This window comes from Rhea pennata, chromosome 5 (assembly GCF_028389875.1).
Source record: "Rhea pennata isolate bPtePen1 chromosome 5, bPtePen1.pri, whole genome shotgun sequence".
Taxonomy (NCBI): domain Eukaryota; kingdom Metazoa; phylum Chordata; class Aves; order Rheiformes; family Rheidae; genus Rhea; species Rhea pennata.
In genome coordinates this window covers 9,770,250-9,796,764 of record NC_084667.1, presented here as the reverse complement: position 1 = coordinate 9,796,764, position 26,515 = coordinate 9,770,250, and the positions used below count along the sequence as shown (strand labels likewise).

General features: G+C 40.4%; 1 protein-coding gene across 1 annotated transcript in view; it reads right to left on the bottom strand.

The window, feature by feature from the left end:
- Positions 1-12,586: 12,586 nt before the first annotated feature.
- The window catches only part of SCG5 (secretogranin V), a 28,590-nt gene continuing 14,661 nt past the window's right edge, over positions 12,587-26,515 (bottom strand). The window contains exons 3-6 of the mRNA XM_062576788.1: positions 25,214-25,363; positions 22,191-22,303; positions 16,611-16,664; positions 12,587-12,772 (exon numbers count right to left, since the gene is read on the bottom strand). Coding sequence (XP_062432772.1) covers positions 12,677-12,772; positions 16,611-16,664; positions 22,191-22,303; positions 25,214-25,363 — 413 coding nt within the window. The 3' untranslated portion in view covers positions 12,587-12,676. The remainder of the gene's footprint in view (positions 12,773-16,610; positions 16,665-22,190; positions 22,304-25,213; positions 25,364-26,515) is intronic.

Here is a 26,515-nt window from a genome sequence, read left to right as displayed (position 1 = left end):
CATCTGAAATCCTGTTGATGCTCTGACCAGTGCTGCTAACCGTATCTCGAGTACTGCTGGGGGGATTTTGTATAATTATTTAGTATGAACAGAAGCCTAGAGGGAACATGCCTATTTTTGTGGCATAGGTTTGAGTTGAAGAGTTTGGATGTCGCAGGGCCGTAACACCGTGTACTGTGAACCTGACTGGATTCAACCACCCGCTCGCTATTGTTTGGGGTTTTTTTTGTTTGCTTTTTTGAATTTCCTCTCCTGTTTCTTGCTGGTATTCACTGTACGAGTTGCTCTTTGTTTTAGTGGAACAGTTAGAATTGTTTTAATCTTAAAATAAGCGCTGTACTTAATTCTTGCAGAGGAAAAAATGTTATTGGGCTGAGCTCCTGTCTGCTACTGCTAACTTTGAGCACTACTCAATGCGTCCTCACTGCCAGGACAGTTGGCGCCTTGTCAAAAGCCTTTGCAGAGGAGCCAGAGACTGACAGGGGCCAGATCCTTTTCTTGAGTAAATTGCAATAGCTAATAACAGCTTTAGGGAGATGTAACTGATTTATGCCAGCGGAGAAGCTGGCCCTAATATACTTAGAAATCAAACGTCCCTCACTCTTAGACGTGTTCCTCTAGGTCAGAAGTAAGGCAAGCCGTCGGAGGGAGACTGGGCACATCTGAACTGCTTTACTTGGTATTTTGAACTGTTCTGTGAAGAACAGAGAGGAGCTTGGTTGACAGGACTGTGAATCTGGCACTAATTTGCAGGAAAAGAAAACTAAAACGAATACATAAAATTCAGCCACTGGTGACAAAATCACTGATGGTTTCAGTGCTTTATAAGAGGCAGCAACTTGAGATACTCCTTTCTTTTGGTGACATTCAAAAAGAGTAATGTCAAGTAGTGTCAAAAACACATCGTGAAGCAGAAAGGCAGAATAGATGAATATACGCATCTATATACCTACCTACCAGTGTGCCTCGGCTTCTAGCTAATGCAGAGCTAGTGAAGTTTTGCTGTGCTTTTTGCCTTTTGAGATTACGATGGCGCAAGAACTTCTGAAAATTGGGGAGCAAAATGTTAAGGAATGAGCTTTCTCCCTGCACCACCTTAACTCTTCTCTTTGAGCTGGTGACCACGTTCGAAGCAAGAAGCCGTCCCTGGTGCCCGCCGCGTTGCTGTCTGCGGAGGGGTGTGAAGGTGCCCGGTGGCGGGGCAGGGTGAGCCGAGCAGGGTCTCGGACGTAATCCGTAAATTACAGAATAAGGAAAATCAGACCACTGAGTGGTCTGTGCTTCACTTTGTGCTTCACTCTAGCAAAATTTGGTTTCGTTAAGGAACTGAAATCTTATTTGATTTTTGGAATTGCATCACATCCATGTGTCTGGGGCTTCACCCCACAGACTGAGAAGAAAGCATTGGATGAATATTATACTTACCGAAAAATAGTATTCTAGACTCATGTTTACAGAACATCCTTTTAATGTATAGATTTCCATCAACTGAATGAGAGAAAATTAAGCCAGGGAAAATGCTTATTTGGGGGTTCTTTGGAAATGAACTACTTTGGTTTTTTTTTCTTTCTTTCCCTCTATTTCCAAATATCATTTCTTCAGCAATACTCACACATTTAACTTGCAGATGTTCAGAAATAAATTAAAAGAAAAAAAGGTTTCAAGAGAAAATCACTAACTTCAAGCACTTAAATACTTCAACAGTCTAGGATCTTGCTCTGAAAAATATGGCCTCCTGGTACATCTGCAAAGCTTTCTCGTTTAGAATATAATACGCGTAGCTCCGGGTTGTGGGTTCGTGATGATCCCTGCAGCTAGGAGCCAGGGTCACAGACCAGAGTTTCATTGTACTATGTGCTGCGGAAATAGGACAAAATATATTCTCTGGCCCAAAACACCTACCTAGATAATAAAATCCATATGTGACTATTTTTAAAAAGTGATTAAAAAGAAAAACCCTTGTTTTGTTAGGGTGCAGTTTGATGGCTGGACAAATACAATCTTTCATGCTAAATGAGGAAGTATCGTTTGTCGACCTAACCTTTTCGTAATACTTTTCACGATATTTTTTTGATGCGTCTTATGTATTTGATGGCTTTGGAATAATATAACAAGAAAACGAGAGCCATAAAATACCCATGAAAAATTCCTCTGCCCGCATGCATTTGCTTTTCCTTTTCTGCTGCGGAAAGGCCGTCCCGCGGATCTGTGGCTGCGCGGGAAGGAGGTGTTTGCTGGTACGCTTTGCTTCCAAGATAGCTCCGGAGGAACGTGATACAAGAAGTGACTCAGCTAAGCAACCCGGGTTTGCGCGGGCATGGGAAGCCCTCGCAGTCTGAAGTCGAAACTGGGTAACGTGAAAGGAGCCGTCGGAGAAGCTTGGCGTGTTTCTCGCTCCGGCCGACGTGGCAGCCGCGAAACGCGGGTGCCGGTTGCGCCTTGCCCGCTCCGCGCGCTGGCCGTGGCGCTTCCCAGCGCCCGACGCTGTCGGGCTACGCAGGGGCGCGCGCGGTGCCGTCCGAGCGGAAAAGCCGGGAAAGCGGCTTGTCGCTGGGAGCCCGCTGCCGCTCGGGGTGCTGCCGGTCCCGAGCAGCCCGCGCGGGTCCGCAGCGGATCCGCGCGGCGCCTCGGGGCCCGTCGCAGCAGCCGGCAGCACGCCGCGCGGGCCGGTGGCTGGAGCTTAAGAAGTTTGGGCCTTTCTCCCGATTTTGCCTTTTGCTGCTTGTAGCAAAGGAAAAAAAAAAAAACGAAAGGAAGGAGCACTAATTACGTAAGAAGGCTTGAACGGCTTTTGCGTCCATTCAAGGTTTTTCTGTTTTTTTTCCCTTCATTGCCCTCTTTAAAATTCAAATCTTATCTATTCTTTCTATTTTTTTCCTGGCAATATCTAGATAAAAATGGAATACCAGATTTTTTTAAAAACGTTTTGCAGGAATGAAGGAGCTGAAGCTCTTTTTTGGCTGAGACAAAACCTAATGTAGGCTGTGTAGAAGTTCTGCATTTTGTATTTGAAATCCAGTGCAACAAAAAAAGGCTACTCTATTATGGGAAGGAAAGAGCTCTAAACAACTGGGCTCCTTTAGTATCTGCTCTCCACTTCTCTGAGTTAACATTAATGCAAGAGTTCCTGAAAAGGCAGGTAGAAACAAGCATTCTCTCTCTTTTTACTTATTTATTTATTTTTTTAGGTCTCTATATATTGAGGACAAGACCTGCACAGGAGGCACAGATAGCCCCCGTCCCCTTTTACTTTTTTAACTCGCGCTAATTTTCTCATGACTCCATTTCGCCACCTATAAAACAGCAATAGGGAACAGTTTTCAAAGGAGCCAGAATCATTTTGATTTAAATCCTTAAAGCTGGTTAGGTACCAGACTTCCAGTGAAATGAGCAGTGAGCAACAGGAGTTAAAATCCAAATTAATCCTTGAAGGTGGATTTTTTTTTAATTGCCTTCATTTTTGTGTCTGCAGAGGAGTCTGAATGCATCCATTTTTAAATGTCTACAAGCTTTTAATAGGGAAGAAGGTCTTTTAACTTCATAATTCTCGGCTATAAAAAAATCATATTTCCAGTGAATAAGCCAAGTTTTCACTGTTATGGACAAAAAAACATCTAAAGGCAGACAAAGAAGTGTTTTAACCAGTTGTGGTTATTTGAAACAACTGCTAAAGATAAGGTTCCAGTTCGGCAGTCTTTGTTGATCTGAAGAGCATTTTAACTATACGCATAAGTGCAAACATATAGTCGTGTGCTTTGGTAGGAAAGGTGGGCTTCTGTGCATACTTAACTTCTCTGCTAAACTCTGGTTTCAGACCCCAGTTCTGTAGGGACTTGCCAGATGCTTGACTTTATTTTCAGTGGGACTATTCGGAGCATATAAAATGAAGTGCACACAAAAATCCGAGAGGCCCGAGTCAGGCGAGCCTTTCCAGAAGACCCAAACCCAATTTTTATATATGCCCTTCCTGCGTTAAAGGGTCCTCCACTTGATGTGTATTTTAGGATTCTAAACCTCACAAAACTACGGAATTAGAAGTATAATACAATAATAAAATTAAAAAAAAAAGTGCAATTTTTATCTGTATGGTTACCAAAAATTTCCTCTTTCAAAAATTGCCAAAAAAAAAAAAATCACTTCTGGGAAACTACACAAGCAAGCCTAGGGCCAAATCTCTTGTCTTGATATTTCCAACTGTTCTGTTTTGCTTCTTCTGTTTCCTTGTCAAAAGGATCCTGTTTAGCCTGTTTGGCTAAGGGCAGTAGGATATTTATTCATTGATCTTTCCCTTTCTTATGGTATCTTGAATTCTAATTAGCATTTTCAAGGTCTTGTACACTACTCCCCAACGATGACTGCAGCAGACGTGGTTCTTCCCTTTTCGTAGAGCCGCTCAGAGCCGTGGAGGAGCTGTGAGGATCTGAACGATCTTACTTTCTGCAATTAACCACACTGCCTATTAATTCTTTATCAGCAGCTTTCCTTGCAGTTTTATTTCTTTCTTCTTTTTTCCTTTTCTTTTCTTTTCCTTTCTTTTCTTTTCCTTTCCTTTCTTTTCCTTTCCTTTCTTTAAATGTGTAGCATGCAACTCAAAGTGTCTGGAAAAGCGTAATATGACTTGGTCTTAAGAGAGAGTCTGTAAATAGGTCAGGAGCTATCCTCTAGGTGTTTATAATGAATCAGGCACCGAACTCTTTGAGCTTTTGGATGCACTTTTGAAAAGTCTAGGAGTGTAAACACTTTTCTCCACCCTCCTCAGGAAGTCTTAATGCACTAAAGACGTAAGTAAAGAAGTTAAATTGCAAGTGACCAAATCAATCACACTTCAGATCAGACTGTGGCAGGGTTTTTTGGTTCTGAACCAGATGAAACTAGACTCTTTGTGAAGGAGGTATTATTTTTTCTTGACATGGTTTCAAAATGAACATATGAATTCATAGTAAAAAATACATATTTTTTCCTTTGAAAAAATATAATAAAACATTCAGAGGAAAGGATCCATGGGAGCTGGCGTCACTGAGAGCTATCAGACACATTTAAAAAAGAAACAATACGCACAAAAAGACCCACTTATAGCTATTGCTTGTTCTTCTGATCTAACCAAAGAAAAAAAAAGAAACGAACAGGAATTTTTTCCTGTGTTGTAAGGTGAGAAGAAATCCTCCTTTTAAATGTCAAATTCTTGGGTTCAGAGTTTGACTTGAGCTGAGCCTTTCCTGTAAGCTGTGCTTTTTACATGAAGATGACTATCTTGATGTAAAATCCTACCAGAGACAAGGTAGAATGGTTTTTACCATTTTGTAATTAGGGAGATAATCCAGGGTGAAGGAACAGACTACCTGGATGTAGGAAGAATATTTTTATCCAGTGGAGGTGGAACAATTTGGTCAGAAGACTCTTGCAAATTAGGGAGGAGGTGACTACTACAAGCAAGTGTAGGAAATCTTCCTTTGTTGATAGCGAAAAATCATCACAGCGAAGTGTGACGACTTTGTTCCTTATTCAGAGAAGTATTCTGAAAGACGAAATACTTCTATGTTTTAACATGTTTGATCAAATTGTTTGTTTTATCTAGGATGCAGATCCCTCTTGCTTCGAGAACACTACCACCAGCTTCTGTAAAAGCTTGAAAACCTCTTCAGTATTTGGCCTGAATATTTTGATAGGGAGAATGACACCTGAAATCACCTTGGAAGGCATTTTTCCAGCTGGGGTGGGGGGAAGTCTTAGCCTCTATGTTGCAAATGCTTATAGCAAGGCATGTCTCTTGCTATAAGGAGTTGTCCTGTTAACATCATGAACACGGCCCCTTAGCATCACTGGAGCCCTTGGCCAATATGTGCTCACAGGAGAGCATTTGCAAGATCAAATCTGTCACCGAAGAGTTAACAGTGAACAAGGGAGTGGGTTTTTAATGCTTCCTTTTCAACTGAGGCAAAATGATCAAAAAGATATATTTAAAGTAACTAGAATAAAGAATGCAGCTGGAAGGACTCTTGCTAATACCCCATTTTTGTTCTTGCAATTATTTGGGCAGCAGCTAAACACATCTGACTTTCCTGCAAAAATAGTACTTTAGAAATTTACTTTAGAAGAAAGCCTGATGCTGTTTCAGGAGTCAGAAAGCACAAGACTGTGGCTCCTACCTACTCACTTGCAGAGCCAGCTTTGGACAAATTTCTTAGAGAAGCCCAAAGGAGCTGGCTGCTATGGTGCTGACCTTGCTTCTGGAGGGCTGGCACCCAGCCTGGAAGCCACAAACTCACCTTAGACTGCACTGAGAGTTGCCACACACAATTTGCAGTAGTGACTTCTATTTTGCAGAGCAAGGAGCTACTTTCACCAACTGGAAACACTAGAAATGGCTGGTTTGAGTCACTCTGTCTCAGGAGTGTGGGAGCCTAACTTTGGGTTGAAGGAGGCACTGCTCTTCAACTCAGGGTTCAAAACCTGGGCCCTTTCCCTGAAGTTAACCACCGAGGCTGCTTGGAGAGCAAAACGTAGCAAGGGTCAGTCCTCTTCTTTAAAGTGAGGGATGGATGGAAAGTGAGGGTGGAGAGATACCCATCCATTCTCTTCCTTTACCACCACCTACTTGCTGGAGGTAGGTTTCACACCTGCCCCTCTCCAGAGGGGTTTGAGCTTGTGTCTCCTGCACTTCCAGAGAGCACCTGAGCTGATGCAGGTGCCTATTTGGAGGGGCAGACGTCCCACTGTCCCAGCTGGGGCTCTTCAGCAATTCAGAAGGCAACTAGATAGAGGCAGGGAGCGAAAACTAGCCGTTGAGTGTGAAGGGGGGGAGGGGGGTGTTTGGGTTTTTTTTGGTCCCTGCTGTAAGACAGTTTTGGGGGTTATTTTTGGTTTTCCCCCAGTGTCTGGCTAGCTACCTGAACCGTCCTTGGAGGATGTGCGAGAGCCCAGGTGCTATCCTGTCCTTCCTCATGTTCACTCTGCCCTACTAACCGCTAGATAACAAATTCAAGTTCATTCTTGATCCATTTCTCTGGTCCTGGTAGATCTTTGATTCTTTTCCCACAACTCTTCCAGACATTTTTTTTAATTAAACTGTCTGCATCTGCTGTGGTGGTTTGTGCAATGCCTGGTCCTGCAGCGATGTGTGAAGTGGGTCCTTACCAGGTTGGTTCCTGCAGGCAGTATAGGCAAGGGATTGCCAGGTTTGTGGATTCAGGCTGGGTTCAGGATTGAGATAGGTGTTGAGCTATGCAGGTTCACTGACTTTCAAACAGTTCTGGGCATGCACAGAGGTAGAGGTTTAGGTGCCTGAGGAACTTTACTGACAAAGAAACACCGTTGTGTATGGACTTTTAACTGCCAAAGGAGCCAGAGAAGGGAGGACAGGATTTGAGGATCACTCACTTGGACTTTGGTATTTGCATTACACACAAGGCTGACTGTGGGCAATGAAGCCTTCTGTGAATCTCGCCCTCAACCTGTCCACTTCTGTTCACTTATTTGGCAACTGGAAATACTTTCCAGTTTTGTAAAACTCCAGTTTGAGAACTTCTAGATAGACAACAACATAAATGCAAAGCCTGTGTTTAACAAGCAGCTGGTATTTTAGGGGCAGTCTGTGAAGGACTTATCTTCAAGTTGGTGGATAATTCCTGTTGTTGTGAGAGGTCGTGGGTTGTTGCTGAGACTGTAAAAATGGTAGGAAATAGGCAATGTTAGAAAGCCATAGGAATTAGAAAATAGCCTCAAGTACTAGAGCAGAAAAGAATTCATGTATTCTAAATCAAAAGAAATGTATATTATGTTTATCCCCCCTTTTACACATAAACATGAGTTTATGTGTAGAAAACACATGGGTTTTTCAATAACCCATATTTCCAGACTCATAGCCATTGCAAAAACTACAACAAACTGGGAAAATGTGGGCAGAGGGAAGAAGCTCTCAGGGAGCAGAAGCTGGGCTCAGTAGATCCCAGGGCAAACTTCTCCTCTGTTTGACTGTGCGCACACACGCTACCATGCATGCATAACCCCATGGTAGCTGAATCGTGGGGCTGTTGGGAAGTTTAACCAATAAGCCACTGACTCTGCATAAAATATAATAACGATACTTACCTATTATAAGAAGGAGTTTCTGAGAACTTGCTTAAATCAGCTATGACAACTTTTTAATTGATAACTATTGTATGCAGCAATAAAAATAGGTTTCTTAGCCCAATTGCAGTAGCATAACTTCAAGGCTCATAAATCTTACAGCCGTTGTATCACCCTTTGGTGTCACTGGAAGTTTTCCAATTGACTTAGTCACAGGTTGCAGCATTCTTAACACACACGGGAAAAAAAAGGGGGAAAAAAAACAGCCAATGCTGAACTATTTGTGCTGCTTTAGATGACCTGACTTTTTCTCTTTTGAATATATATTTATATATATTCAGCGCGGTAGAGCCGGGTGGTGCCCGGCATGGATGAATTCAACATCGAAACTGTATACCCCCTTTTCTGACATCTAACTCTTGGATATTCAGATGTCCAAGGATTAAAAAAAAAAAATCTATCTGTAATGGAGAACTTTTGGTGACTCCTTCCCAAAAGATACACTGTTACATGTTGGTTAGGTTCAGAACAAAGATCTGGAATAAAAGCAGTCAGAGTTTATGCATTTAAAATCAAAGCTTACTGGTCTGTAAATGAATGACATCCAGTTAGGGAAGGAGGAAGAGTTTGGGACTATTAGCAAACTGCACATTATTTATCTGCTTTGTGCTTTCTCCTTTGCCTCACTCAGTTTACAATGAAATTTAGCCACTGCCTCCCATTGCTGTTTTTCTTGGAGAGCAGAGTAGGATGAAGAAACATGATAATTAAAAGTAAAAGACACTCATAGGTTGCAATAAGAGCTGGATTCCACGTATTTGGTAATAAGAATTATCTTTCTAGGGAGAAGGAAAAAACGAGATGGTTAAGGCGAGATAATTCAGGTCTACCTAATCTTTGACGTTTGAAGCCATCCTCAGTTCCTACCCTCTTGGCTCCCTCCGCCTACCCCCACCACAAACACAATAAATAGTCTTTGGTAGTCGAACAAGATTTTTGAACCCCCTTCTGTCCCCGTTGGTAGTGCTGCAGCCATGACATCCACAGTCATTTGAGATTTGTTATGCACCCAGGTGCCGCACACATGGCTAGCAGCCAGTCCACCAGCAAGCTTCAGGAACCGCTGCAGGGCGGGCGGCATCATAAATAAGGCAAACACGAGCGGTTACTACGGGCTTCCTTCTCACGGCGGATTAGGGCAACGAACTGGAATTCAACCCCACTCTTCACCGAACGCAGAAGGCTCCGGCGCGGTAGAGCCGGGTGGTGCGTGCACCTGGGGAGTGATTCACTTAACCCCTTCCTGATCTCACGTAGAAGTAAGTCTGTTTGGAAACCTTGGCTTAGGACTTTGGTCCTGTGCCAGCTGGCCATGCTCGTGGTTCATGGTAGTTCTACCTTCTGCTTTTGCCTTTCTTTTTAATTAATAATTAATAGCAGTTTCCCTTCCTATTTCTATCAAGCATGATGAATATACAATTCAACCTACTTGTCAGCCCCACTGGCCCGAAACCTTGGACTCAGGGGTCTGAAAATTGGAGGAACTGGCCTCATACTGATAGCTTAGACTTGGGAGCTTAGCTCTCACGGCACTGCAGGAGCTAATAAAGCAGCAAGCCCACTCGTCCCCGTTCGGGCCGCACGAAAGTGTGCTTTCCCGCTACGCTTTACATTTCTCTTTGGTGGTAGCAGCATCTTCTGCACCTGGCTACCTTCCCTTTCTCCTTCCAAGCAGTTCATAAATCTGAATCTGCGAATCTGACAGCACAGTTATCTTTGAACTCTTTATCCTAATGGGCCAGAAATACCAGCACCCTGATTTCAGCTCTTACAACCATGTAAGAAAGAAGTACTGGTGCCAATCATAGCACCAGTGTCACAGCATTAGAAATGCAGTAAGACTTGATCTAGTGAGCTTACAAGTAAAAACGGCCAGAAGATGCCGAGTTCGTTCTTGGTTGCTGTTGCTTTTTTTTTTTTTCCTCCCAACAAATTTAGGTATTTCAAAAATTTGTTTTTATACAGCATGAAAATGAAAACAAAGCCTTTTGAACACTTTCACACAGCTACTGGTTAGAGGCCTGATTTGAGGGCATGGATTCAAAGCGCTTCATAGTCCAAAAAAAGAAAAAGTGCTTTCTTCATCCCCAACTCCTGGTATTTGGGGAAAGACCAGGTTTTGATATTGCTTTGTCCACTTTTCTGCCCACTCAGTCTGACAGGTGAAGATATACCTTAGCAAAAAGCTTCATTTTTACAAAGTGAGAGTCAGGTCAGCTTTGCTTACGGCCCGTAAGTAAGTGACATCCAAAGTGGCTCTCAGGACTCTCAGGAATTAGTTCCAGGTTTCTTTGGCTTGCTCCTAGATCGCTGGATTGATAAGATTATCAACATGGTTTTGTTAGGTGATTTTAAATGTGCCAATAAAAAGAAGCGTATCATTTATTCCCCCCTTAAATAATTCATTGAGTGTTTTTTATATTACTTTCTTCTGTGGAAGCTTTATAGCTTTATATTCTTTACTACTGAATTTATTAAAAGAACACATTATGTTAAAAATGTAAATACACATATATAAGTGTATGTATATACACACATACACCCCCAAAGTATTGTCTCATTAACAAAATATACTTTAATCTGCTCCATAACACTTTATTTATTTTTAACTAGCATCATACTTCACCAGACAAAAATAACGTTACATGGCAATACTCTTTGTATAGCTTCTTTCAAGCCAATTGTATCTCAAAAACCTTAGAGGCAAAGCCTTTAATGCACCAGCAGTTCGTAAAATACCTGACAGCGTTCTGACCACCAGGCAAGGAAAATGCTAAGCAGCAGCAGCAGCAGCAGAGGAGCTACTTAATTCACAAGTTTTGGGTTTGGGGGGGCATTTAAAGACAAGAAATTTCTAAATTGTATACTGTTTCTTTCGCCTGCTCTGCGCAGACCTAGCGCAGCCAGCCAGGCGCTAGGCGGGGGCCGAGTAAGCGCGAGCAGCAGCTCGGGCACCCGGGCTGCCCCTCACTCCGTTTCGGGCGCTGGAAGTGGAAGGAGCTCAAGCTCAGCACTTCACATCTCACGTCACGCACAATTATAAACCTCACGGCATTACACGCTCTTCAGAGTAATTGTCTCTCATGGCTTTTTTTTTTTTTTTAACAAGAAAGCAGGGATTCTGCCGAAAGACGTTATAATTTAGCCCCCTAACGTTACGGAACTTTGCAATCTGCCCATAAATAATTTGAGAGAGGGAACGACTCTGTGAATACATAATTTATTATGAATTACTCACTAAGTGCTAGGATAGGAAAAGCAAAAGCCAGACACGGTCAGATTTGTGATGCTCTGTTAACTTTAACATAATGTGGAGAGGAACTTCGGTTTCTATTAGTTTCTTACGTATTTTGTGTAAGGGGTCGTTGCTATTTTGCTGGGTCTTTTTGTAGGACCAGTGAAGGAAAGCGTAGAACTTTTTAAAGAGATTTGAAGTTCTAAGCTATAAACGTGTTATTTTCCATAATCCCCATGCCATTTGTGCACTTGTTTGGTTTGTACTATTCCAGATGCATTCTGAAAATTACAAAATTTTCTATCATTAAGTATTTTCAGTGCATCTTTAGGAGAAAGAGAACTCTGCTGCAACATGGAGTTCCTCAGCTCCGCGGGAGGAAGGCTGTTCAGGCTTCCCGGAGCAGCGATGGCCACCAGTGTTATCAGAGTATCGCAGCTTTTCACAAGCTCATCAGCTGGATGATCCTGCATGTGGATGCAGTGTAAGTTCATACAGCTTTATTAAATGTCTCCACCTTTACCTATAATATTCTAAGGACATATTATTTAAGTACATCATAACTGCTGTTACTCAGACTTTAAAAAAAAAAAAAAAAGGCGGGGGGAGGATGAGTACTTTCTAAAAGTACCACTGGTAACGAAATAAGACATATGAGTTCAGGAAAGGTGTGGACAAAGAATGATTAAAACTAACAGAAAAATATTCCAGTGGATAAACTCAAAAATCAGTTCTTTAATTTTTAAATTTGCACTGCAATAATTGAGACGGAGCAGCCTATGAAATATTTTGGAAAATGTCACTTTGCAAACCTTGTAGATTGCTTAAATGTTTATTAAAATAGACCAAAAGCCAAAATTCTCTGGGTAAAATAAATACTTTGTCTTTGCTAAGTAACAATATTTGTGAACAAAACATAAAACTATAATTTTCATGTGTCAAACATAGTAAAATTTAAGATTAAATGTTGGAGTCAGACTGGGCATTTTTTTTTACATCTGCCTATTTACAAGCCGCTCATTAAGACCATTTACCTCACATTAGCTATTAAAATGACTAATATTTTTAAAGTTTGCTCCATGACTAAAATAAAAACAACAGAACTGTCCTTTTACCATAGCTTAACAAAAAGCAGAACCATATTTTCGTTATCTAGGAGAACATACTGTTATAAATACAGCTGTTTTTCATCTACAATTATATAAATAATAAACATGCTGCCACTCACAAGGATTTTAATAGATGATTATATATAAGCAATATTACGATCTAGCAGAAGATGGCATGAGTTTTCATCATTCATTTTTATTGTACTTATTCAGGACCCTTGTCTTCATCTGAAAAATGTGGAACAGACTTCTTCGCTACAACATTATCCAGTCGCTGTCCTTGCAGATATGGGTTCACACTCTGGAAAAGTTAAAAAATAAATAAATAAATTGTATGTTTGTGTGTACGTATATAATCTATATATATATTTATATTTGTGTATACACACACACACACACGTATGTATTCAGGGAGATCTATAGAAGGTATCTAGCAATAGTGGATATATATTTCTTATCTGTCAGATATTTATGGACTGAAAATAAGAAATTGCATGGAGTAAATCTAAAAGTCAGTCAATGTTTTGCTTTCCAGTAAGTTTTGGGTGCAAGAATTCAATCCATACCACTAAAAGGAGTAACTGCTACCTAGCCCGCAGTGGGGGCAAGTAAAGGAGGACTGTGCAGCACGTAGGACAGGCTGACTTAACCGCTGTCTTTTTGCTCCACTCCCCCTTTCCTCAGTTCAGCAGAGAAGCAGCAGATCTCTAAGCAGCTTCTCTAATTCTTGCAGCAGGACAGAACTTGTTAGGAATAGGCAGGTAAGCTTCAGTTTACATCACGGGTCTCTGGTGGACCCTATGCTGGGGATAAATGAGATACCGCGACGCTGGCTTTCACCATCGTCTCTTCTTCAGCCCATCTCCTCACCAGTAAACCCCTCCTCACTGCTTTTCGTGATGCTGAGATAAAAACTCTTCTGGCACAGAAACACAGCCGAGCAAGATTTTGGCATAGGAAATGGCTCTCACCATCGCCAGAACATGAGAATGCTGAAAAGAAAATCCCTGGAGAGGGTTTAGCTTCACTTTGGGCCACGTAAGCAGCACAACGTGAGACTGAGGATGAACAGATCCTGTCCTCAACCTGTTTGGAGATGATGGTAATGTAGAAAGCCTCTGCCTGAATTTTATCTATACCAGTGAAATAAAACGTATTGATTATATTTGCACCTATCAGTCAGATTGATGGAGCTTTAAAATTCACTCAAATACTATTTATACCCACTTTCAGGTCTCCTACAGTACCACTATAAACAGAATTCAAGTACTCTCTTTTCTAGTTTATGGATATGGAGCAAAACTGTAGTGCATTGGGTTTTAATGCCAATAAAAATTATTTTCCTCTCTTAGGACAAACTCTGGAGGATTTGCATTTTCCACTATCTTCTGAATCTTGTCAGACGATTATATCAGAGAAATAATTTTTCTTGAAGTATTTCTATAGTTACTTCACCAAAAGTTGTAGTTCAGAAGTAAGCAAAAAAGCCTAAAAAACATGGATTAAAGTATTTATTTTGAAATATCCCAAGTATTTGTCAAATCTCTGGAAAAGAGATTTAGGATTTGGGATTTGTCTTTATGTGAGTTTAAGACTTTGATTTTTTCATGTTTGTTGAAGTTATCATTAATACTTAATCATAGTGTAGAGCTGTCCTCCTTGCTTTGCTGTAGTGTTTACTGATTGCTTTGCCTGCTACAAGTGAAAACAAAAAAAAAAAACATTAAGAGCCAGGAATGAATGTGGAAAATCCTTGAAAATAACACTAACACTAATTTGATGCTTAAAATTAGGGTGTGTTAAAAATAAGACACATGTAAATGATTTATTTATGTTTGTTTAAAAGAAGTTCTGTTTAATGTTAATTTAGTGAAATTCAGCTGTTGCATAAACTTCTAGGAACTATTTGAAGATTCTTAGGAAGATTAATTGGTCTCTTGCTGGAATGGTACATGCTTGCTACTTTTTGAAAGTAGAATATAATGAGAAAACATAAAAAGTTTTGTCTTAACAGACAAAAGAGAATACAAAATATAATGCAAAATTTTTGGCTAATTTAAATCCTATACAGCTGTGCTGAATTCAGAGTAATATGGCTCACAAATACCTTTGTGTACAACTTCCAAGATCATGGCAATGTGACTCAGCTATGACAGAACTTATGCTCAGGATATGCTTACATTTGGGATAGGACACTGGTCGCATATAGAAACTGAAAACAGGCAGAATCACTTCAGCTGGATAAGAGGTTGCTGTGGACCTCCTCGTCTTTGCAAAAAATCAACACAGCAGCAAACGATAAATATACACCTCTGCATTTTATAGAGTGCATGTATATGTTTAATATATATGTATGTGCATTCTCACATGTACGTGTGTTCATACGCATACACAGAACGAGCAGTTTTGCAGAGCTGAGCAGTGCCTCCGTGACTGCTGCGCTACAGCATCGTAGCGGCACAACGGTTCCTCCGCACGGACAACCCAGGTCTCCAAAGGCAACTTGCTTCTAACGTAAAGCTGGAAAGCCGTGCTTCAGAAGAGCAGTTTGCTGCCAGCGGCCACCCCCGGTAAGAAGCTTGTTTGTGCGGGAGGGCAAGGACCACGGAGGGTGGTGGGAGGGGAGTCAGAGGGGCTTCTTGAGATCTAGAGCACTACAAGCTGCCGTCGACATCTCGAGGTTAGCCTTTTTGCTCATGAAGCGAGAACTGTGAATTGCTCGTTATTGTATTAGTAATCATTACAGTATTACTCTCAAAACAGTATTTTAAATAATGAATTTAACCTTAAATGACATGCCTCCACTACGAAGAAAAATCTGTTGCAAAGCAAGGAACGGAGGCTTTGCCGCTGAAGTTCGAGGCTGTCCCTGGCCGCAGAGCTGCCACGCTGCCCAGCCGTTCTTTCCATTACACCAGTTACATCAGTCGGCACGCAGACAGAAAATGTATATATTTTCTTCTTTTTTCTCGTGTATATATTGCACTAATCCTACCTTACCATGCTGTTCTGTTCTAGCCATTAATAAATATTCCACATCACTGTCCTTAGAGTAGATTCTGCTTACTTTATAGACTTAAAATAAGGTGTCACGACTTCTTGCTTCTCTGTTAACAAACTTGAAAATCAAACTAAGCAGGAGGCAGATACTAAGCACACTCATGGAATAATCCTCAAGCTAGATCATTAACTTTTGATTGCAAAATGTTTATTACTTGTGATATGTGATTCAGTAAGAAAATCAACTCATCTTCTCACTTTCTGGCAAAGTTTGAAAGTTTTTTTTTTTTTAAAAAATCATCTTATGCTTTAGTTATTCCAAAGCAAATCTATTCCATTTACAATATAAACCCTGCTGTCATATTTTACAAAGTTACTTTTTGGCAAAGAACTACACTATAAAATGTAAAGCTCTGTTTTCTTCTTGTGAAAAAAATCTACCAGCAGCAAAGCTAAAGATTTTTCCTCTGCCTGAATGTGACTTTTTGAGAGAAAAAAGGCTTAAACTATTGAAAAAAAGAGAGAACATGGCAAGATGGACCATGCAAAAGTACTCTGCAAGATGTGGATCTCCTTCATTGTATTAGGGCCAGTGGGATGAGACCCCCTTCATCTTTGTCAGCAAGCTGCTGGGACAAAGTGATGCAAGTTTAATTCTGGGGTAAACTTGAGTGTATGGGTATCAGTCAATCAAGTTGCTTCAGTGATGGCACCAGTTCTGCTGTCATTTACATGCAAACAGCTACTGACTCGCATGAGTAGCTGTAATTAATTAATTTTACCTATACTTTTAATGGGAAACTTCTTAAATTTAGTTTAAAAGAAAATTTAAATAATCTAAAATGTTTTTATGCAAACTGGATCTAATTAAAAAGACAGCTAATACAGTTTTTTAAATTAAAGCTTTGCATTCAAGTGCATCTCCTGAAAGCACTGCAACAAGCTATTTAGAGAAATACTTCTACACAGCATTGCCAAGAAGCCTGTTGCGGTAGTTTATCGCAGAGATACCCTAACTTTAAGCATTATCTAAGCTATCATGCAGCTGTATTAGACCAACTGTTCGTTTCAGCAACATGATTTTAGTTTTTACTAGCTCTATAGATGACGGAAAGGTAACAAAGTTTTCTGATAGTTACCCGCTTTCTTCTTTTTGGACCACCATTAATCTTCTCAAAGAGTAAACTCTTGCTCTGGAAAAAAAGGGTAGCCATCAAATTAATTAAACTTTCTTTCTTTTTTTAATGTTAGATATTAGCATATGAACAGTTAGGAGCAAGTTTAGATGGGTTTGTAAAGTTAAGGGAAAGATAAACCACACGGAGACATTTGGATACTGCTGCTAATATTTTGCTGTTCTTCCGGAGCAGTCCACGTCAGCACCAACTAAACGCTCAGTAGTATTCCTCCACGTTGTTCTGTACGCTTGTCTGTGTTCAAGGCACCAGCGCTTCAAGTACATGCTGGTATACTGATATCGATAGGATGTTCCACATGTAACACACAACTACTTATTTAAAAATAAATAAATCAATATCTATTGATAAAGAGTCCTGTCTCTGGTACATCTTCACATTTGAGGTGACACCAGTACATGAGCAAAAATGTTTCCCTTTACAAGCGATTTTCTAATTCCTTTTAAAAACTGCAATCAGTGTCATTCCTACTGTTTCGTTGTCTTTGCTTATTTCATTCCAGATATCAACACTTCCCAGTGCAAAGTTCTGCTGAAGTCGGTTCAGTGCCAACCCTTTCTTTGTTTAAGTAGTGCCCTCAATAAAGTTTCTAAAAACCATTTGGTCTGTAACATTTTTAATAGAGTGAACCTTTTAAAAACTGCCAAAAACATCTTGGCAGAAAGGAAAGTTATGATGATGAGGGAAAAAATAAAAACCCTCTGACCATAGTTTATATAAATGCATCCACATATTGTTATATTTCATACAAGTAGTGAATTCTAATAAAGTCTGGAATAACACACACATGCTCAACACATTTTGTTTCAATTGTGTATTATGAAGAAAAACAAAACCAAAGCCTAACCTGAAAATGGAAGGAGAGAAGAATTACATGTATAAAAGCAGAACACTGTATAAACAAGGCCATTAATTCTGCTATAAACAACTGACCTAACGTTGATCATATAAATAGAAAGTGTAATTCTAGTGAGAGACAAATTCACCAAACATTTCTACCCTCTGTGCAGCCTTGATATGAGAAAAAACAAACATTTTCAAGTGTTACAATGAAATCTGCCAAAATTGTCTGTTTTGTACTTCTCGTGTACATTAAACCCCAAATTCGTAAGGCCTATTTCTTGCCTAACCTCAGTCATTTTATCTCATCTCTGCCAAAAGGGAACAGAGATGAAGTTGGCCAAAGGAGACATTCTTGGCTAGTCATTTATGCAAACTCACGTAGGGAAAACTTAACATTAAAAACAAAAAAACCCAGAGATGTGTAGACTATTCTCTGTAGGAAACAAAGTCCTGAAGTCCCTCTTCATAAACTATTTGACCTCATAATTTTCATTAAAAGGAAAAGTATTGTTGAAATTGATGAAAAGAACATCATGACTACTGCAGCTATTCCTATCACTCCCAAAAATTCCTTCCAGTTGAACTGTTCCTGCTCAGGAAAAATCATATTTTGCTTAGTCTGTTTGCAAGTGTTTCAAGGCCATAACTACTACTTTTAAGTATCATATGTAGAGTAAAGCAAATGAGATCAGGGACCATGAGCTAAGTGTGCGCTTGTGTGGTGACAGCGTCTGCGGAGATGTGAAGCCACCACGTAAAGGCCTGATGACATCAGCTGCTTAATCTTCTTGGAAGTGCTTTCGCCTAAGAAACGGGGCACCGTGTTTCTCAAGGTAACCCTCATCCGGAGACACGCTGCACTTCTGAAGAGGAAATGTTGGTTCAGAAGAAACTAAAGGGGGAGTCGTGTCACATCTTAGCCCTCCCAGGACTGCGGGGACAGGACACTGTCCCCTTGCTCCTGCAGCTTCCCTCGCACCCGGTCCAGATTCCTGGATTAGATATTATGGGTTGGGATCTCTGCTGAAGAACACAGAGTTAAGATGCTTGTAACCAACTAACTAGTGCCAGGGAGATTTACCTCTATGTCTTCCAGAGGTCACTGAGATTAGTTTAAGTCAGCAATAATTAGCAGCTCTGTAATCTGGACTTGCACAATTATTGAGCAAAACTGGTAAGGCAAACTGCATTAGCAAGAGTGCACTCCTTGAGGAGGGCTTTTTCTTGTCCCTAAATCAGGCAATTTACAGCCTACCACTAATACCAAGCATGGCAATTTCTATTGCACCAAGCATTTACTCTCTAAACTCAGTAATCTGTATTTACTGTCTGAAATGGAAAAGGGATATCTGACCTACCATAACCCTTCCTAGCAAACTTCACTGCCATCCATATATTTATAGATCTGAGCTGGCAAAGAGAGATGCACTTAAGATTGTTCACAATAACTGAAACTGAAAAAAAGTGAAATCTGTGACTGACTGCTTTCAGGCTTTCATTAAAATTGGGAAGCAAGAGGTGGCAACTCCCTTAAAAAGGAGTTCAATTTTGTGGCATATTTCTATCCCTGCTTTCCATTTATCTTTCTTTGTACTGGCTTGGGTCCCTCCCATGTAGCTGATAAACAAAACCAGCATTATTTCTACCCGGAGAGTGAAATGTTATTCACTGCTTCAATAAAAAGAATTGTTGAAAAACATCATTGCCTTTTAATTTTCTACTTGTACTGAGAGTCATATCAGAAAACCTATCTGAACTTCCCTCATCTTTTTAAACTCACCCCTCTCCGCATAGCATGGGAACAGTTAACACTTCAGGTTTCAATAAACCTAAAAAAATCATTTATATAAAAAAGTAAGCTGTCTTCGTGAAAGTCTTTCTAGATGCCAACAAGACTTCTACAGATGCACTCCCTTAAGAGTCAAGATGCAGAAAAGATACCCGCCAGATGGAAAACACCTTCCTCCAGCAAAGGAAGTCTGAACTAAGAAAGAAAGTGTTCTGGGGCCAGATACCTTAGAAATGATAGCTGCACACTCAGGCAGAGACCTCTAGAAGTCCTGTGTCTTACCACTCCCATTGTCCCCTCTACATTTTCCCCATATGAGGGAAAAAGAAAGAATCTCCACTATGGCAGGGCGTGTGGGAGCCGTGCTGCTCGGCCTAGGAACAGATCATGCGCTGCAATGCCCCCAGATGAGCACATTGACATATGGAGAGGTCTATCAAAGACAGGGGAGGGAAAAAGGAGGAAGAATTTTTCTACCTCAGTATATGTTTATCATGATTTATATATTCATACCTTCATATGCATTAGCAATTATTTATATATAATATTTAGCATCTACATAGACTCATAGATTTTGCTGTATGAGAACTTCCAGAATTACTTCACAAAATGTGTCCACACTGCAACTATAGAGTGGTTCCTTTTACCCAAGGGTAAGGTACAGGTCCCACAGCTTTGCAAGCAAGACATTAAGTCACTTACAGTTCAAAGCAAAACAAAAAAAATATCTGTTTCTTCCCCATTGCTCACAAACAAGCAGGTCTTTCGTTAACTTGCTAACATAACTTGGGTTTTACTGTGCTTCTGCTGAGGAATGCATATTGGCTCTTTGACAGCCCATGTCCGTGGGACCATGTCACCACCTCAATGCTCTGTGGCACCAGGGCACCAGGAGAAGCTCCCCCAAGAGCTGAGGGCAGGCGCTGGGATGCTCCAGCTCGGAGGGCTTCGGACCGCAGCGACAGCCGAGTGCCTTCCAGAGCGCCCGCGGTTTTGCGGAATTGTCTACAGCAATGCAGCACTACATCCCTTACGGGTACCTGGTCCTAGGTAGAAACCGAGGTAGAAACCTCTGCTGGAGACTGCCGAGGTAGGAGTCAGCTACCGGCACAGCGGCTTTGGGGGGTGATGTGGATGCGCACAGTCACCCACCACGCGGCTCACCAGCTGCTGAGTTGGTCATTTATGACCTATCTAATCCAGATGCCAGTAATGACCTAAAACTGGAAGATCTCATCTGCTTTATATCTCTTTATCGCTCTTCTATAAACTCTCAGTTAGCTAATTTTTGGAGTGCTTTTCTGATCTTATTTTTCCACAGAGGGAAAAATAACAAAAACATCTATAAAACCAGATATCATTATATTTCCTAATCTTTCTAATGTGTAGTAATATACAATGAGGAGGCAATCGGGGCAATACTCCTGAATCTCGGCAGAACATTTGATCATGTACATTACCAGCTGTTTCATCTCTAATTAAAAAGATCTGGTCTTGGCTATACTGCAGCTAGATATGATTACTGTTTGGGACCTCGCAGTCTGTTTTAAACCATGTGTGAGTAGTTTTTTCCCTGAATTAGTAGTGATGGATGGAGAAATGAAAAAAGGCCAGTATTCACTAATGATTACCTACCATTTGTTAAGTATATATGTTGCTGATGACAACACAGTATGTACCCTGATTCTGAAACACTGCAATAGGCCAAAGATTTGGAGAAGCGTTTTTATAGTCTTCAACATGGCATTACAAAAATAAATTACTTATGAATAATAAGAAAACTAACAGCATTATCTGGCATAAATAATAAAGTTCACCATCTGGTGTTTTTAAAATAAAAACCTTTGATGGTAATTACTTAGAATGCAACAAGAGTTTCCAAAATTTGGATTTTGGCATCATTCTCTCTAGAAATTTAGCACTCACATAAGTAATTAAGGCTATAAATCTTATACTGGTTTGATTATAAATGATGAATCATTGTCTCATGATTACAGCAGGAAAAGAGTCTGCCAAACATGTCCATTTACCAATATATGCTTATGGAACACTGGGTTAGAGTAATCTTAAGTAAAGTGTTATAACAATGTATAATGAGATTTCATGATTTGTTCTAGAAGCATAAATTATGACCATTGTTATTGTTTTCCTGGCGCCTGAAGATGGATTTGAGATTGGACGTTTAACTGATGTAATCTAAGATTAAGCCGCAGAGCTCTCTTTGGAGCCTCTAGCCTGTAGAAATAATCTTCCTGGAGTTATTTAAGTCCTTGTATGCATAGAACAAGGTTCTTGCCCTTAGTGTAGCTGGCTGTATTTATTACATGCAACGTACAAAATGGGTTTTTGATAGCAATATGGTAATATTGTTCCAACCAAACGTATTGATGTTCTTCTGCTTTCATGCAAGCAAGAAGGAAGAGAAGGGGAAGGGACAAGGCTGGATCACTGCGATGAGCCTGGCTCGAGGGCAAGCTGTCTGCCCCTCGCGCTTCCCACCAGCTCCCGCCTTATTGGTACCAGGCTCCGAAAGAGCCTCACTGAGCTCTTCCTGTCACTGCCTCTCAGAAAGGCAGTGTTCACGTGTTCACTTTCGTTTGACTTGCGGTTTGTTGCATTTATCAAGCACACACATAGTTGTCATGTATTAAGACAAGTAATAAGACAAGGATTTCTGTTTACTTTTAATTGACTTTTCATTAATTGCTTTCCATTTTTGTCATTTTTTTCTGTATTTTTAGGGGTAAGTTCATCTTTTTACACAGTTTCCCTAAGGGTGATAAGTTTTCCAGCAATGAATATAATCTTCTCCTCGAGGCTTCATTCTATCTCATACAGCAGACAATACCCAACATGATATGCAGCAAAATAACAAAGAATTATGTACTCACCCACTTGCCCATGTTGGGATAGTCATGCTCTGGATCAAAAAGGTGTTGGTGCAGCTGGTATTCTCTACTGAACTCTGCTGTGTCCGGGGTATTTTCTAGACACCCATCATCAACTGTAAAAGTATGTTAAAAAGCACTGAGTGCTTCGTAACTTTAAAAATACACTATGAACACGATTTAGCTTCTTAAATGCAATTATGCAATAAAAACATTTAGAGATCTAGATGACTGGAAAATATAATTTTTTTCTTCTTTTGAAATAAGTTTATCATTTTTTTAAAAAAAAGTAACAAAATGAAAGTTCAAAACTAAACATTTATTTTCCAAGCCTCTCCACCTCCCCACCCCATTTTCTTAAAATCAATTATTGAAACTAACTTTAGATAGAACTGCACGTTATTCTGATTCAGGGAGGTCCTATTTTTATTTTTAAATGTCCACAGGAAGTGGTAGAAATTATTTCAGCAATACTTTTGAAGCTTATGGTACAATGACTCTGTGAGCAAACGCAGAATTTCCTCTACTAAGTAGCTGTTCATGGAACTCAGTTGCTGGTTTGCTACTTTGTTCAAAAACGGCTGAAAATCATTTACACATCAGAGGTTCCCATAAAAATATAATGCAGCAGAAGTTTTATGCTAAAGATACTTCTGAAGACTGGCAGCTGATCTGGGATTTCCAGGAACATCTTTTAATTTCAATGCATGGTTCCACAGACGGTGCCATGCCAGACACAATACCCTTTTTAAAATTTGCTTATGGACTTTTCACCAAAATGAAGTGATCTTTGCATTAAATATTCAGAAATATTAGCCTAGAGCAGTGCTTTGGATGGACTCTGCCCCTGGAGTTCTCTTGTCTTCACCAGCACTGTGTGCTTGGAGCATCAGGTCCTTCTCAGACATGCCCAAGGGGATCCTCGCACCCGGGACCTGATGCTGGGCATCCGAGCAATGAGATCTGCAGGAGACAGACACTCCAGAAGGTGCACCTGTGGACTTTCCTTTCTGTCCTTGTGTGACCATCATGGAGAAAGATTTGCAGATGGATTATCTTTTCTGCAGATGTAGGAGGCAGTAAAGGCTTAAATTAAATATGAATTGAAGTCAGTGTCCTGAGGAGGTTAAGTCCAATAGATCCTGCTTTCTCTCTTTTCTCTTTAGGAAGGAAAAAAAGTTGCCAATAAAAAACAAGGAAAAACTAACCATGCCGGCTAGCTAGGAGTTGGTCAGAAATCATTAGAGTTTAACTAGAAGCACTAAGAAGTTATTTCTGTCTCGCTGGGGCAGGGTCATCTCAAGCTGAGAAGCAGGTGCCACAGAGATGTGGTGGATCTTGTTTGCAGTGTCTGTGCCTTTTGTCAGAAAACACGAAGAGGAGCTGTATGCCCTCTGTGACTGCTAGTCAAAAAGTCTTCAAGCTCAAGTGCTTGAGGCATATGTATTCCCGCTGTGGAATGTGCATATGCAGACAGTGACTGGAAAAATTGTTTTCCATTAAGCAAATCCACAGACCTGATTGAGGAAGGCCTCTCATAATTTGTACGCATAACACAGTTTTAACAGTCACCACTTGAATTTCCATTTAGGGCTCTGAAAAACATTTTACTCTAATCCTAGTAGATATTATCTCCGCTCACAGTGTACCTATGACAGAGCAGCACTTTCCTCCGAATTCTCTCCATGTTCATATCTGACTCTATTGCTTTTGCTAACAACTTTTATTTCACCTAAAGAAGAAAAATTGGAGAGATCTGCAAAACCATTTCTCTGAATGCCAGGTTTTTATTTTAGTTATCTAATCACTAACCGAAGTCTGATAGGCAAGCATGCGAGACAAAAATCTATGTATATGCCTGTGTGTGTGAGGAAATGTAAAACCATCATTCGTAACCTGTCAGATAATAGCTACATTGAACAAAAAGGAAACTTAGATATTATTTCAAAAGAGATGCAACCATCATCACCAAATGGGCTGCAATAGAAAACAGTAGTGAGGGCTTTTGGAAATCTTTTGTATTTTTGAATGAAAAGTGAAAATACCATTTGCAAAATTTTTCATGACAAATACTTATTTTCTGATCACTTCCAAGCTAGTTAGAACATTTTAAAATTAGAATATGGACACCTGCTTTGCATTATCCAAATAACATAAATGAAGACTAAACAGAAAAGATTTTGAAAGGATCTCTTAGTTCACAAATGAATAACGAGAGAAAATGGAGAACTCATTCCCAGTTCCAGCTCCCATGGCAGCCAATGGGTGTTTTACTACTGCTCTCAGTACTGGAAATCGTTCCTTGGCTCAAATAACAGGAAAAAAGATCAGTTCCCTTAGGATATGTCTATATCATGCACATGTAGTGCTACATTAAAGATCCCTGAGCACTAGGCACACGCATTGCTTAGCATACGCACCCCTCCAAGCTAAGGGATGTAGTGTGTCCCACATACAATACCACTCCGGCCCTCGGAGACTCTATTACCTCTCTTTCAGAGCAAACTTGCTTGTAAGGAGTTAGGGTATGTCCACGTAGTTCTCCATTTCTTGGCATAGACATACCCTCAGTGAGCTATAAAGCCATGTGGATTGGAGCCAAGGTATCTTAAATATTGACTCATGGTCTGGGTTGGAGATCAGGGCAGACAGTTTCATTCCTCTGGCACAATGAAAGTCTCTAAAAAAAGGGTAAATCTCATCTGTACAGAACGATAACTTTTTTCAGGGGCCAGCCTAAAAAAGCACTCCCTCCAGAACAAGACACTGTCATAAATCTCACCATCCTCTACTTGAAGGTTAAGATGATTTCTTTGACCTCACCTTCTGTCATACAGCAATACAAAAGTTACATATAACAGAAAAAGAAAAAAGCTCATCCAAAATACCCAACTGCTCACAGTTCTGCTCTTAGGGCAGAGAAGGAAAGAATACATCCATGACCGATCACATTGCTCTGCTTAGTACAGCACCGAAGACTCAGCAGTACGGTGAGGAGAGATGTACGAAGGCCATAGCAGAATTACCTGTTTTTCCAATGGGGCAGGGGTTTGGAGGGTCAGGATACCCTTGATCTTCACTGAAATCCTTTGGTATATTGTCTCCTGTCAGCTCAGCCACAATATTTGGGATATTGCCGTAAGGACCCAAGTGCTGGAGACCTTCATGTGCACCACCTAGCAAAGAAGATTTATACAGATGTTTTTTTAAAAAGATTAAAAGTTTAAGTACTTTTGTTTCTTCAAGTAAGATTTCTTGATTAGACTTAGATTTTAAAAATACATACAAATGTTTCAGAAAGGTTAGATTACAAAGACCTCTTTCAGAAGCACAATCCTGTGACTTAAATCAGATCACTTCAGTAATGAAAATTATGAGACAAACTCAGCCACTATTGATCTTACTGGGCTTTTTTCCCCTCTTAACTATGTAAGTTACAGGTAAAAAAAAAAAAAAAGCAAAGAAAAAGAAGCTTTCATGATTAGAGGCAGTAACAGAATTAAAGCATTTACTGCACAATCATCCTCATTCACTAGTAATGTTCCTGATCACTTTAGCAAGTAATAGCTTAGTGAGATATGGCAAGACAGCATCATTCCACAGAAACAAAGTTAATCACATTGTAAGAAGAAATAATACTGTGTAGAGCCTAGAATTTCTCATTTTAATATTTACAATTTTATAATAATAACGTATATTGTTGATATTAATAATTTATTATTAACCTTAATTTATTAGTCTATGTGAAAGGAGCCGAGAAATTATAGCAATTTTTTCACAGCTAGAAGAAATATTTTTAGGTCAAACTGCTTCTTAAACGCAAATCTGAGTTTCCTGCACTAATGGTGAAAACTGATTAAGAGTCCCCATAGTCAACGGAAGCTTACACACGCGCGCCTACACTTTAACCGTTACGGTGTGAAACATCACGTTCAGTAGGTTTTGACTTGATAGGTTAGTTCTAGATTCGCCCTACGGCACTCGGAGCACCGTGGCTCCACGGAGCTATGGTCTGCAGCGCTGTGACAGTGAAGCAGGGGGTTATAGCCCAGCAGTGAAGGAGAAGCGAAGGCGTTTTCTGTTCCCGGGCAAACGCGCGCAGAACTGGGCTGGCACAGCGAGCCAAAACGGGCAAGAGCAGACTGCAAGAGCAGAGGAGCTGCAGAGATGTATAAGAGCCAAGATCCTCATTCGAGAACTTGAGCAAACAGGACTGGTGTCTTATTTTAACGTTTTGTAGCATTAATATCTTTAAGCATTAATTTGAGCTCTGCAGAGGAGCGACAGTGCAGCTCCCCCCTTCCTCCCCGCGTCTCACTTTGGGCTCC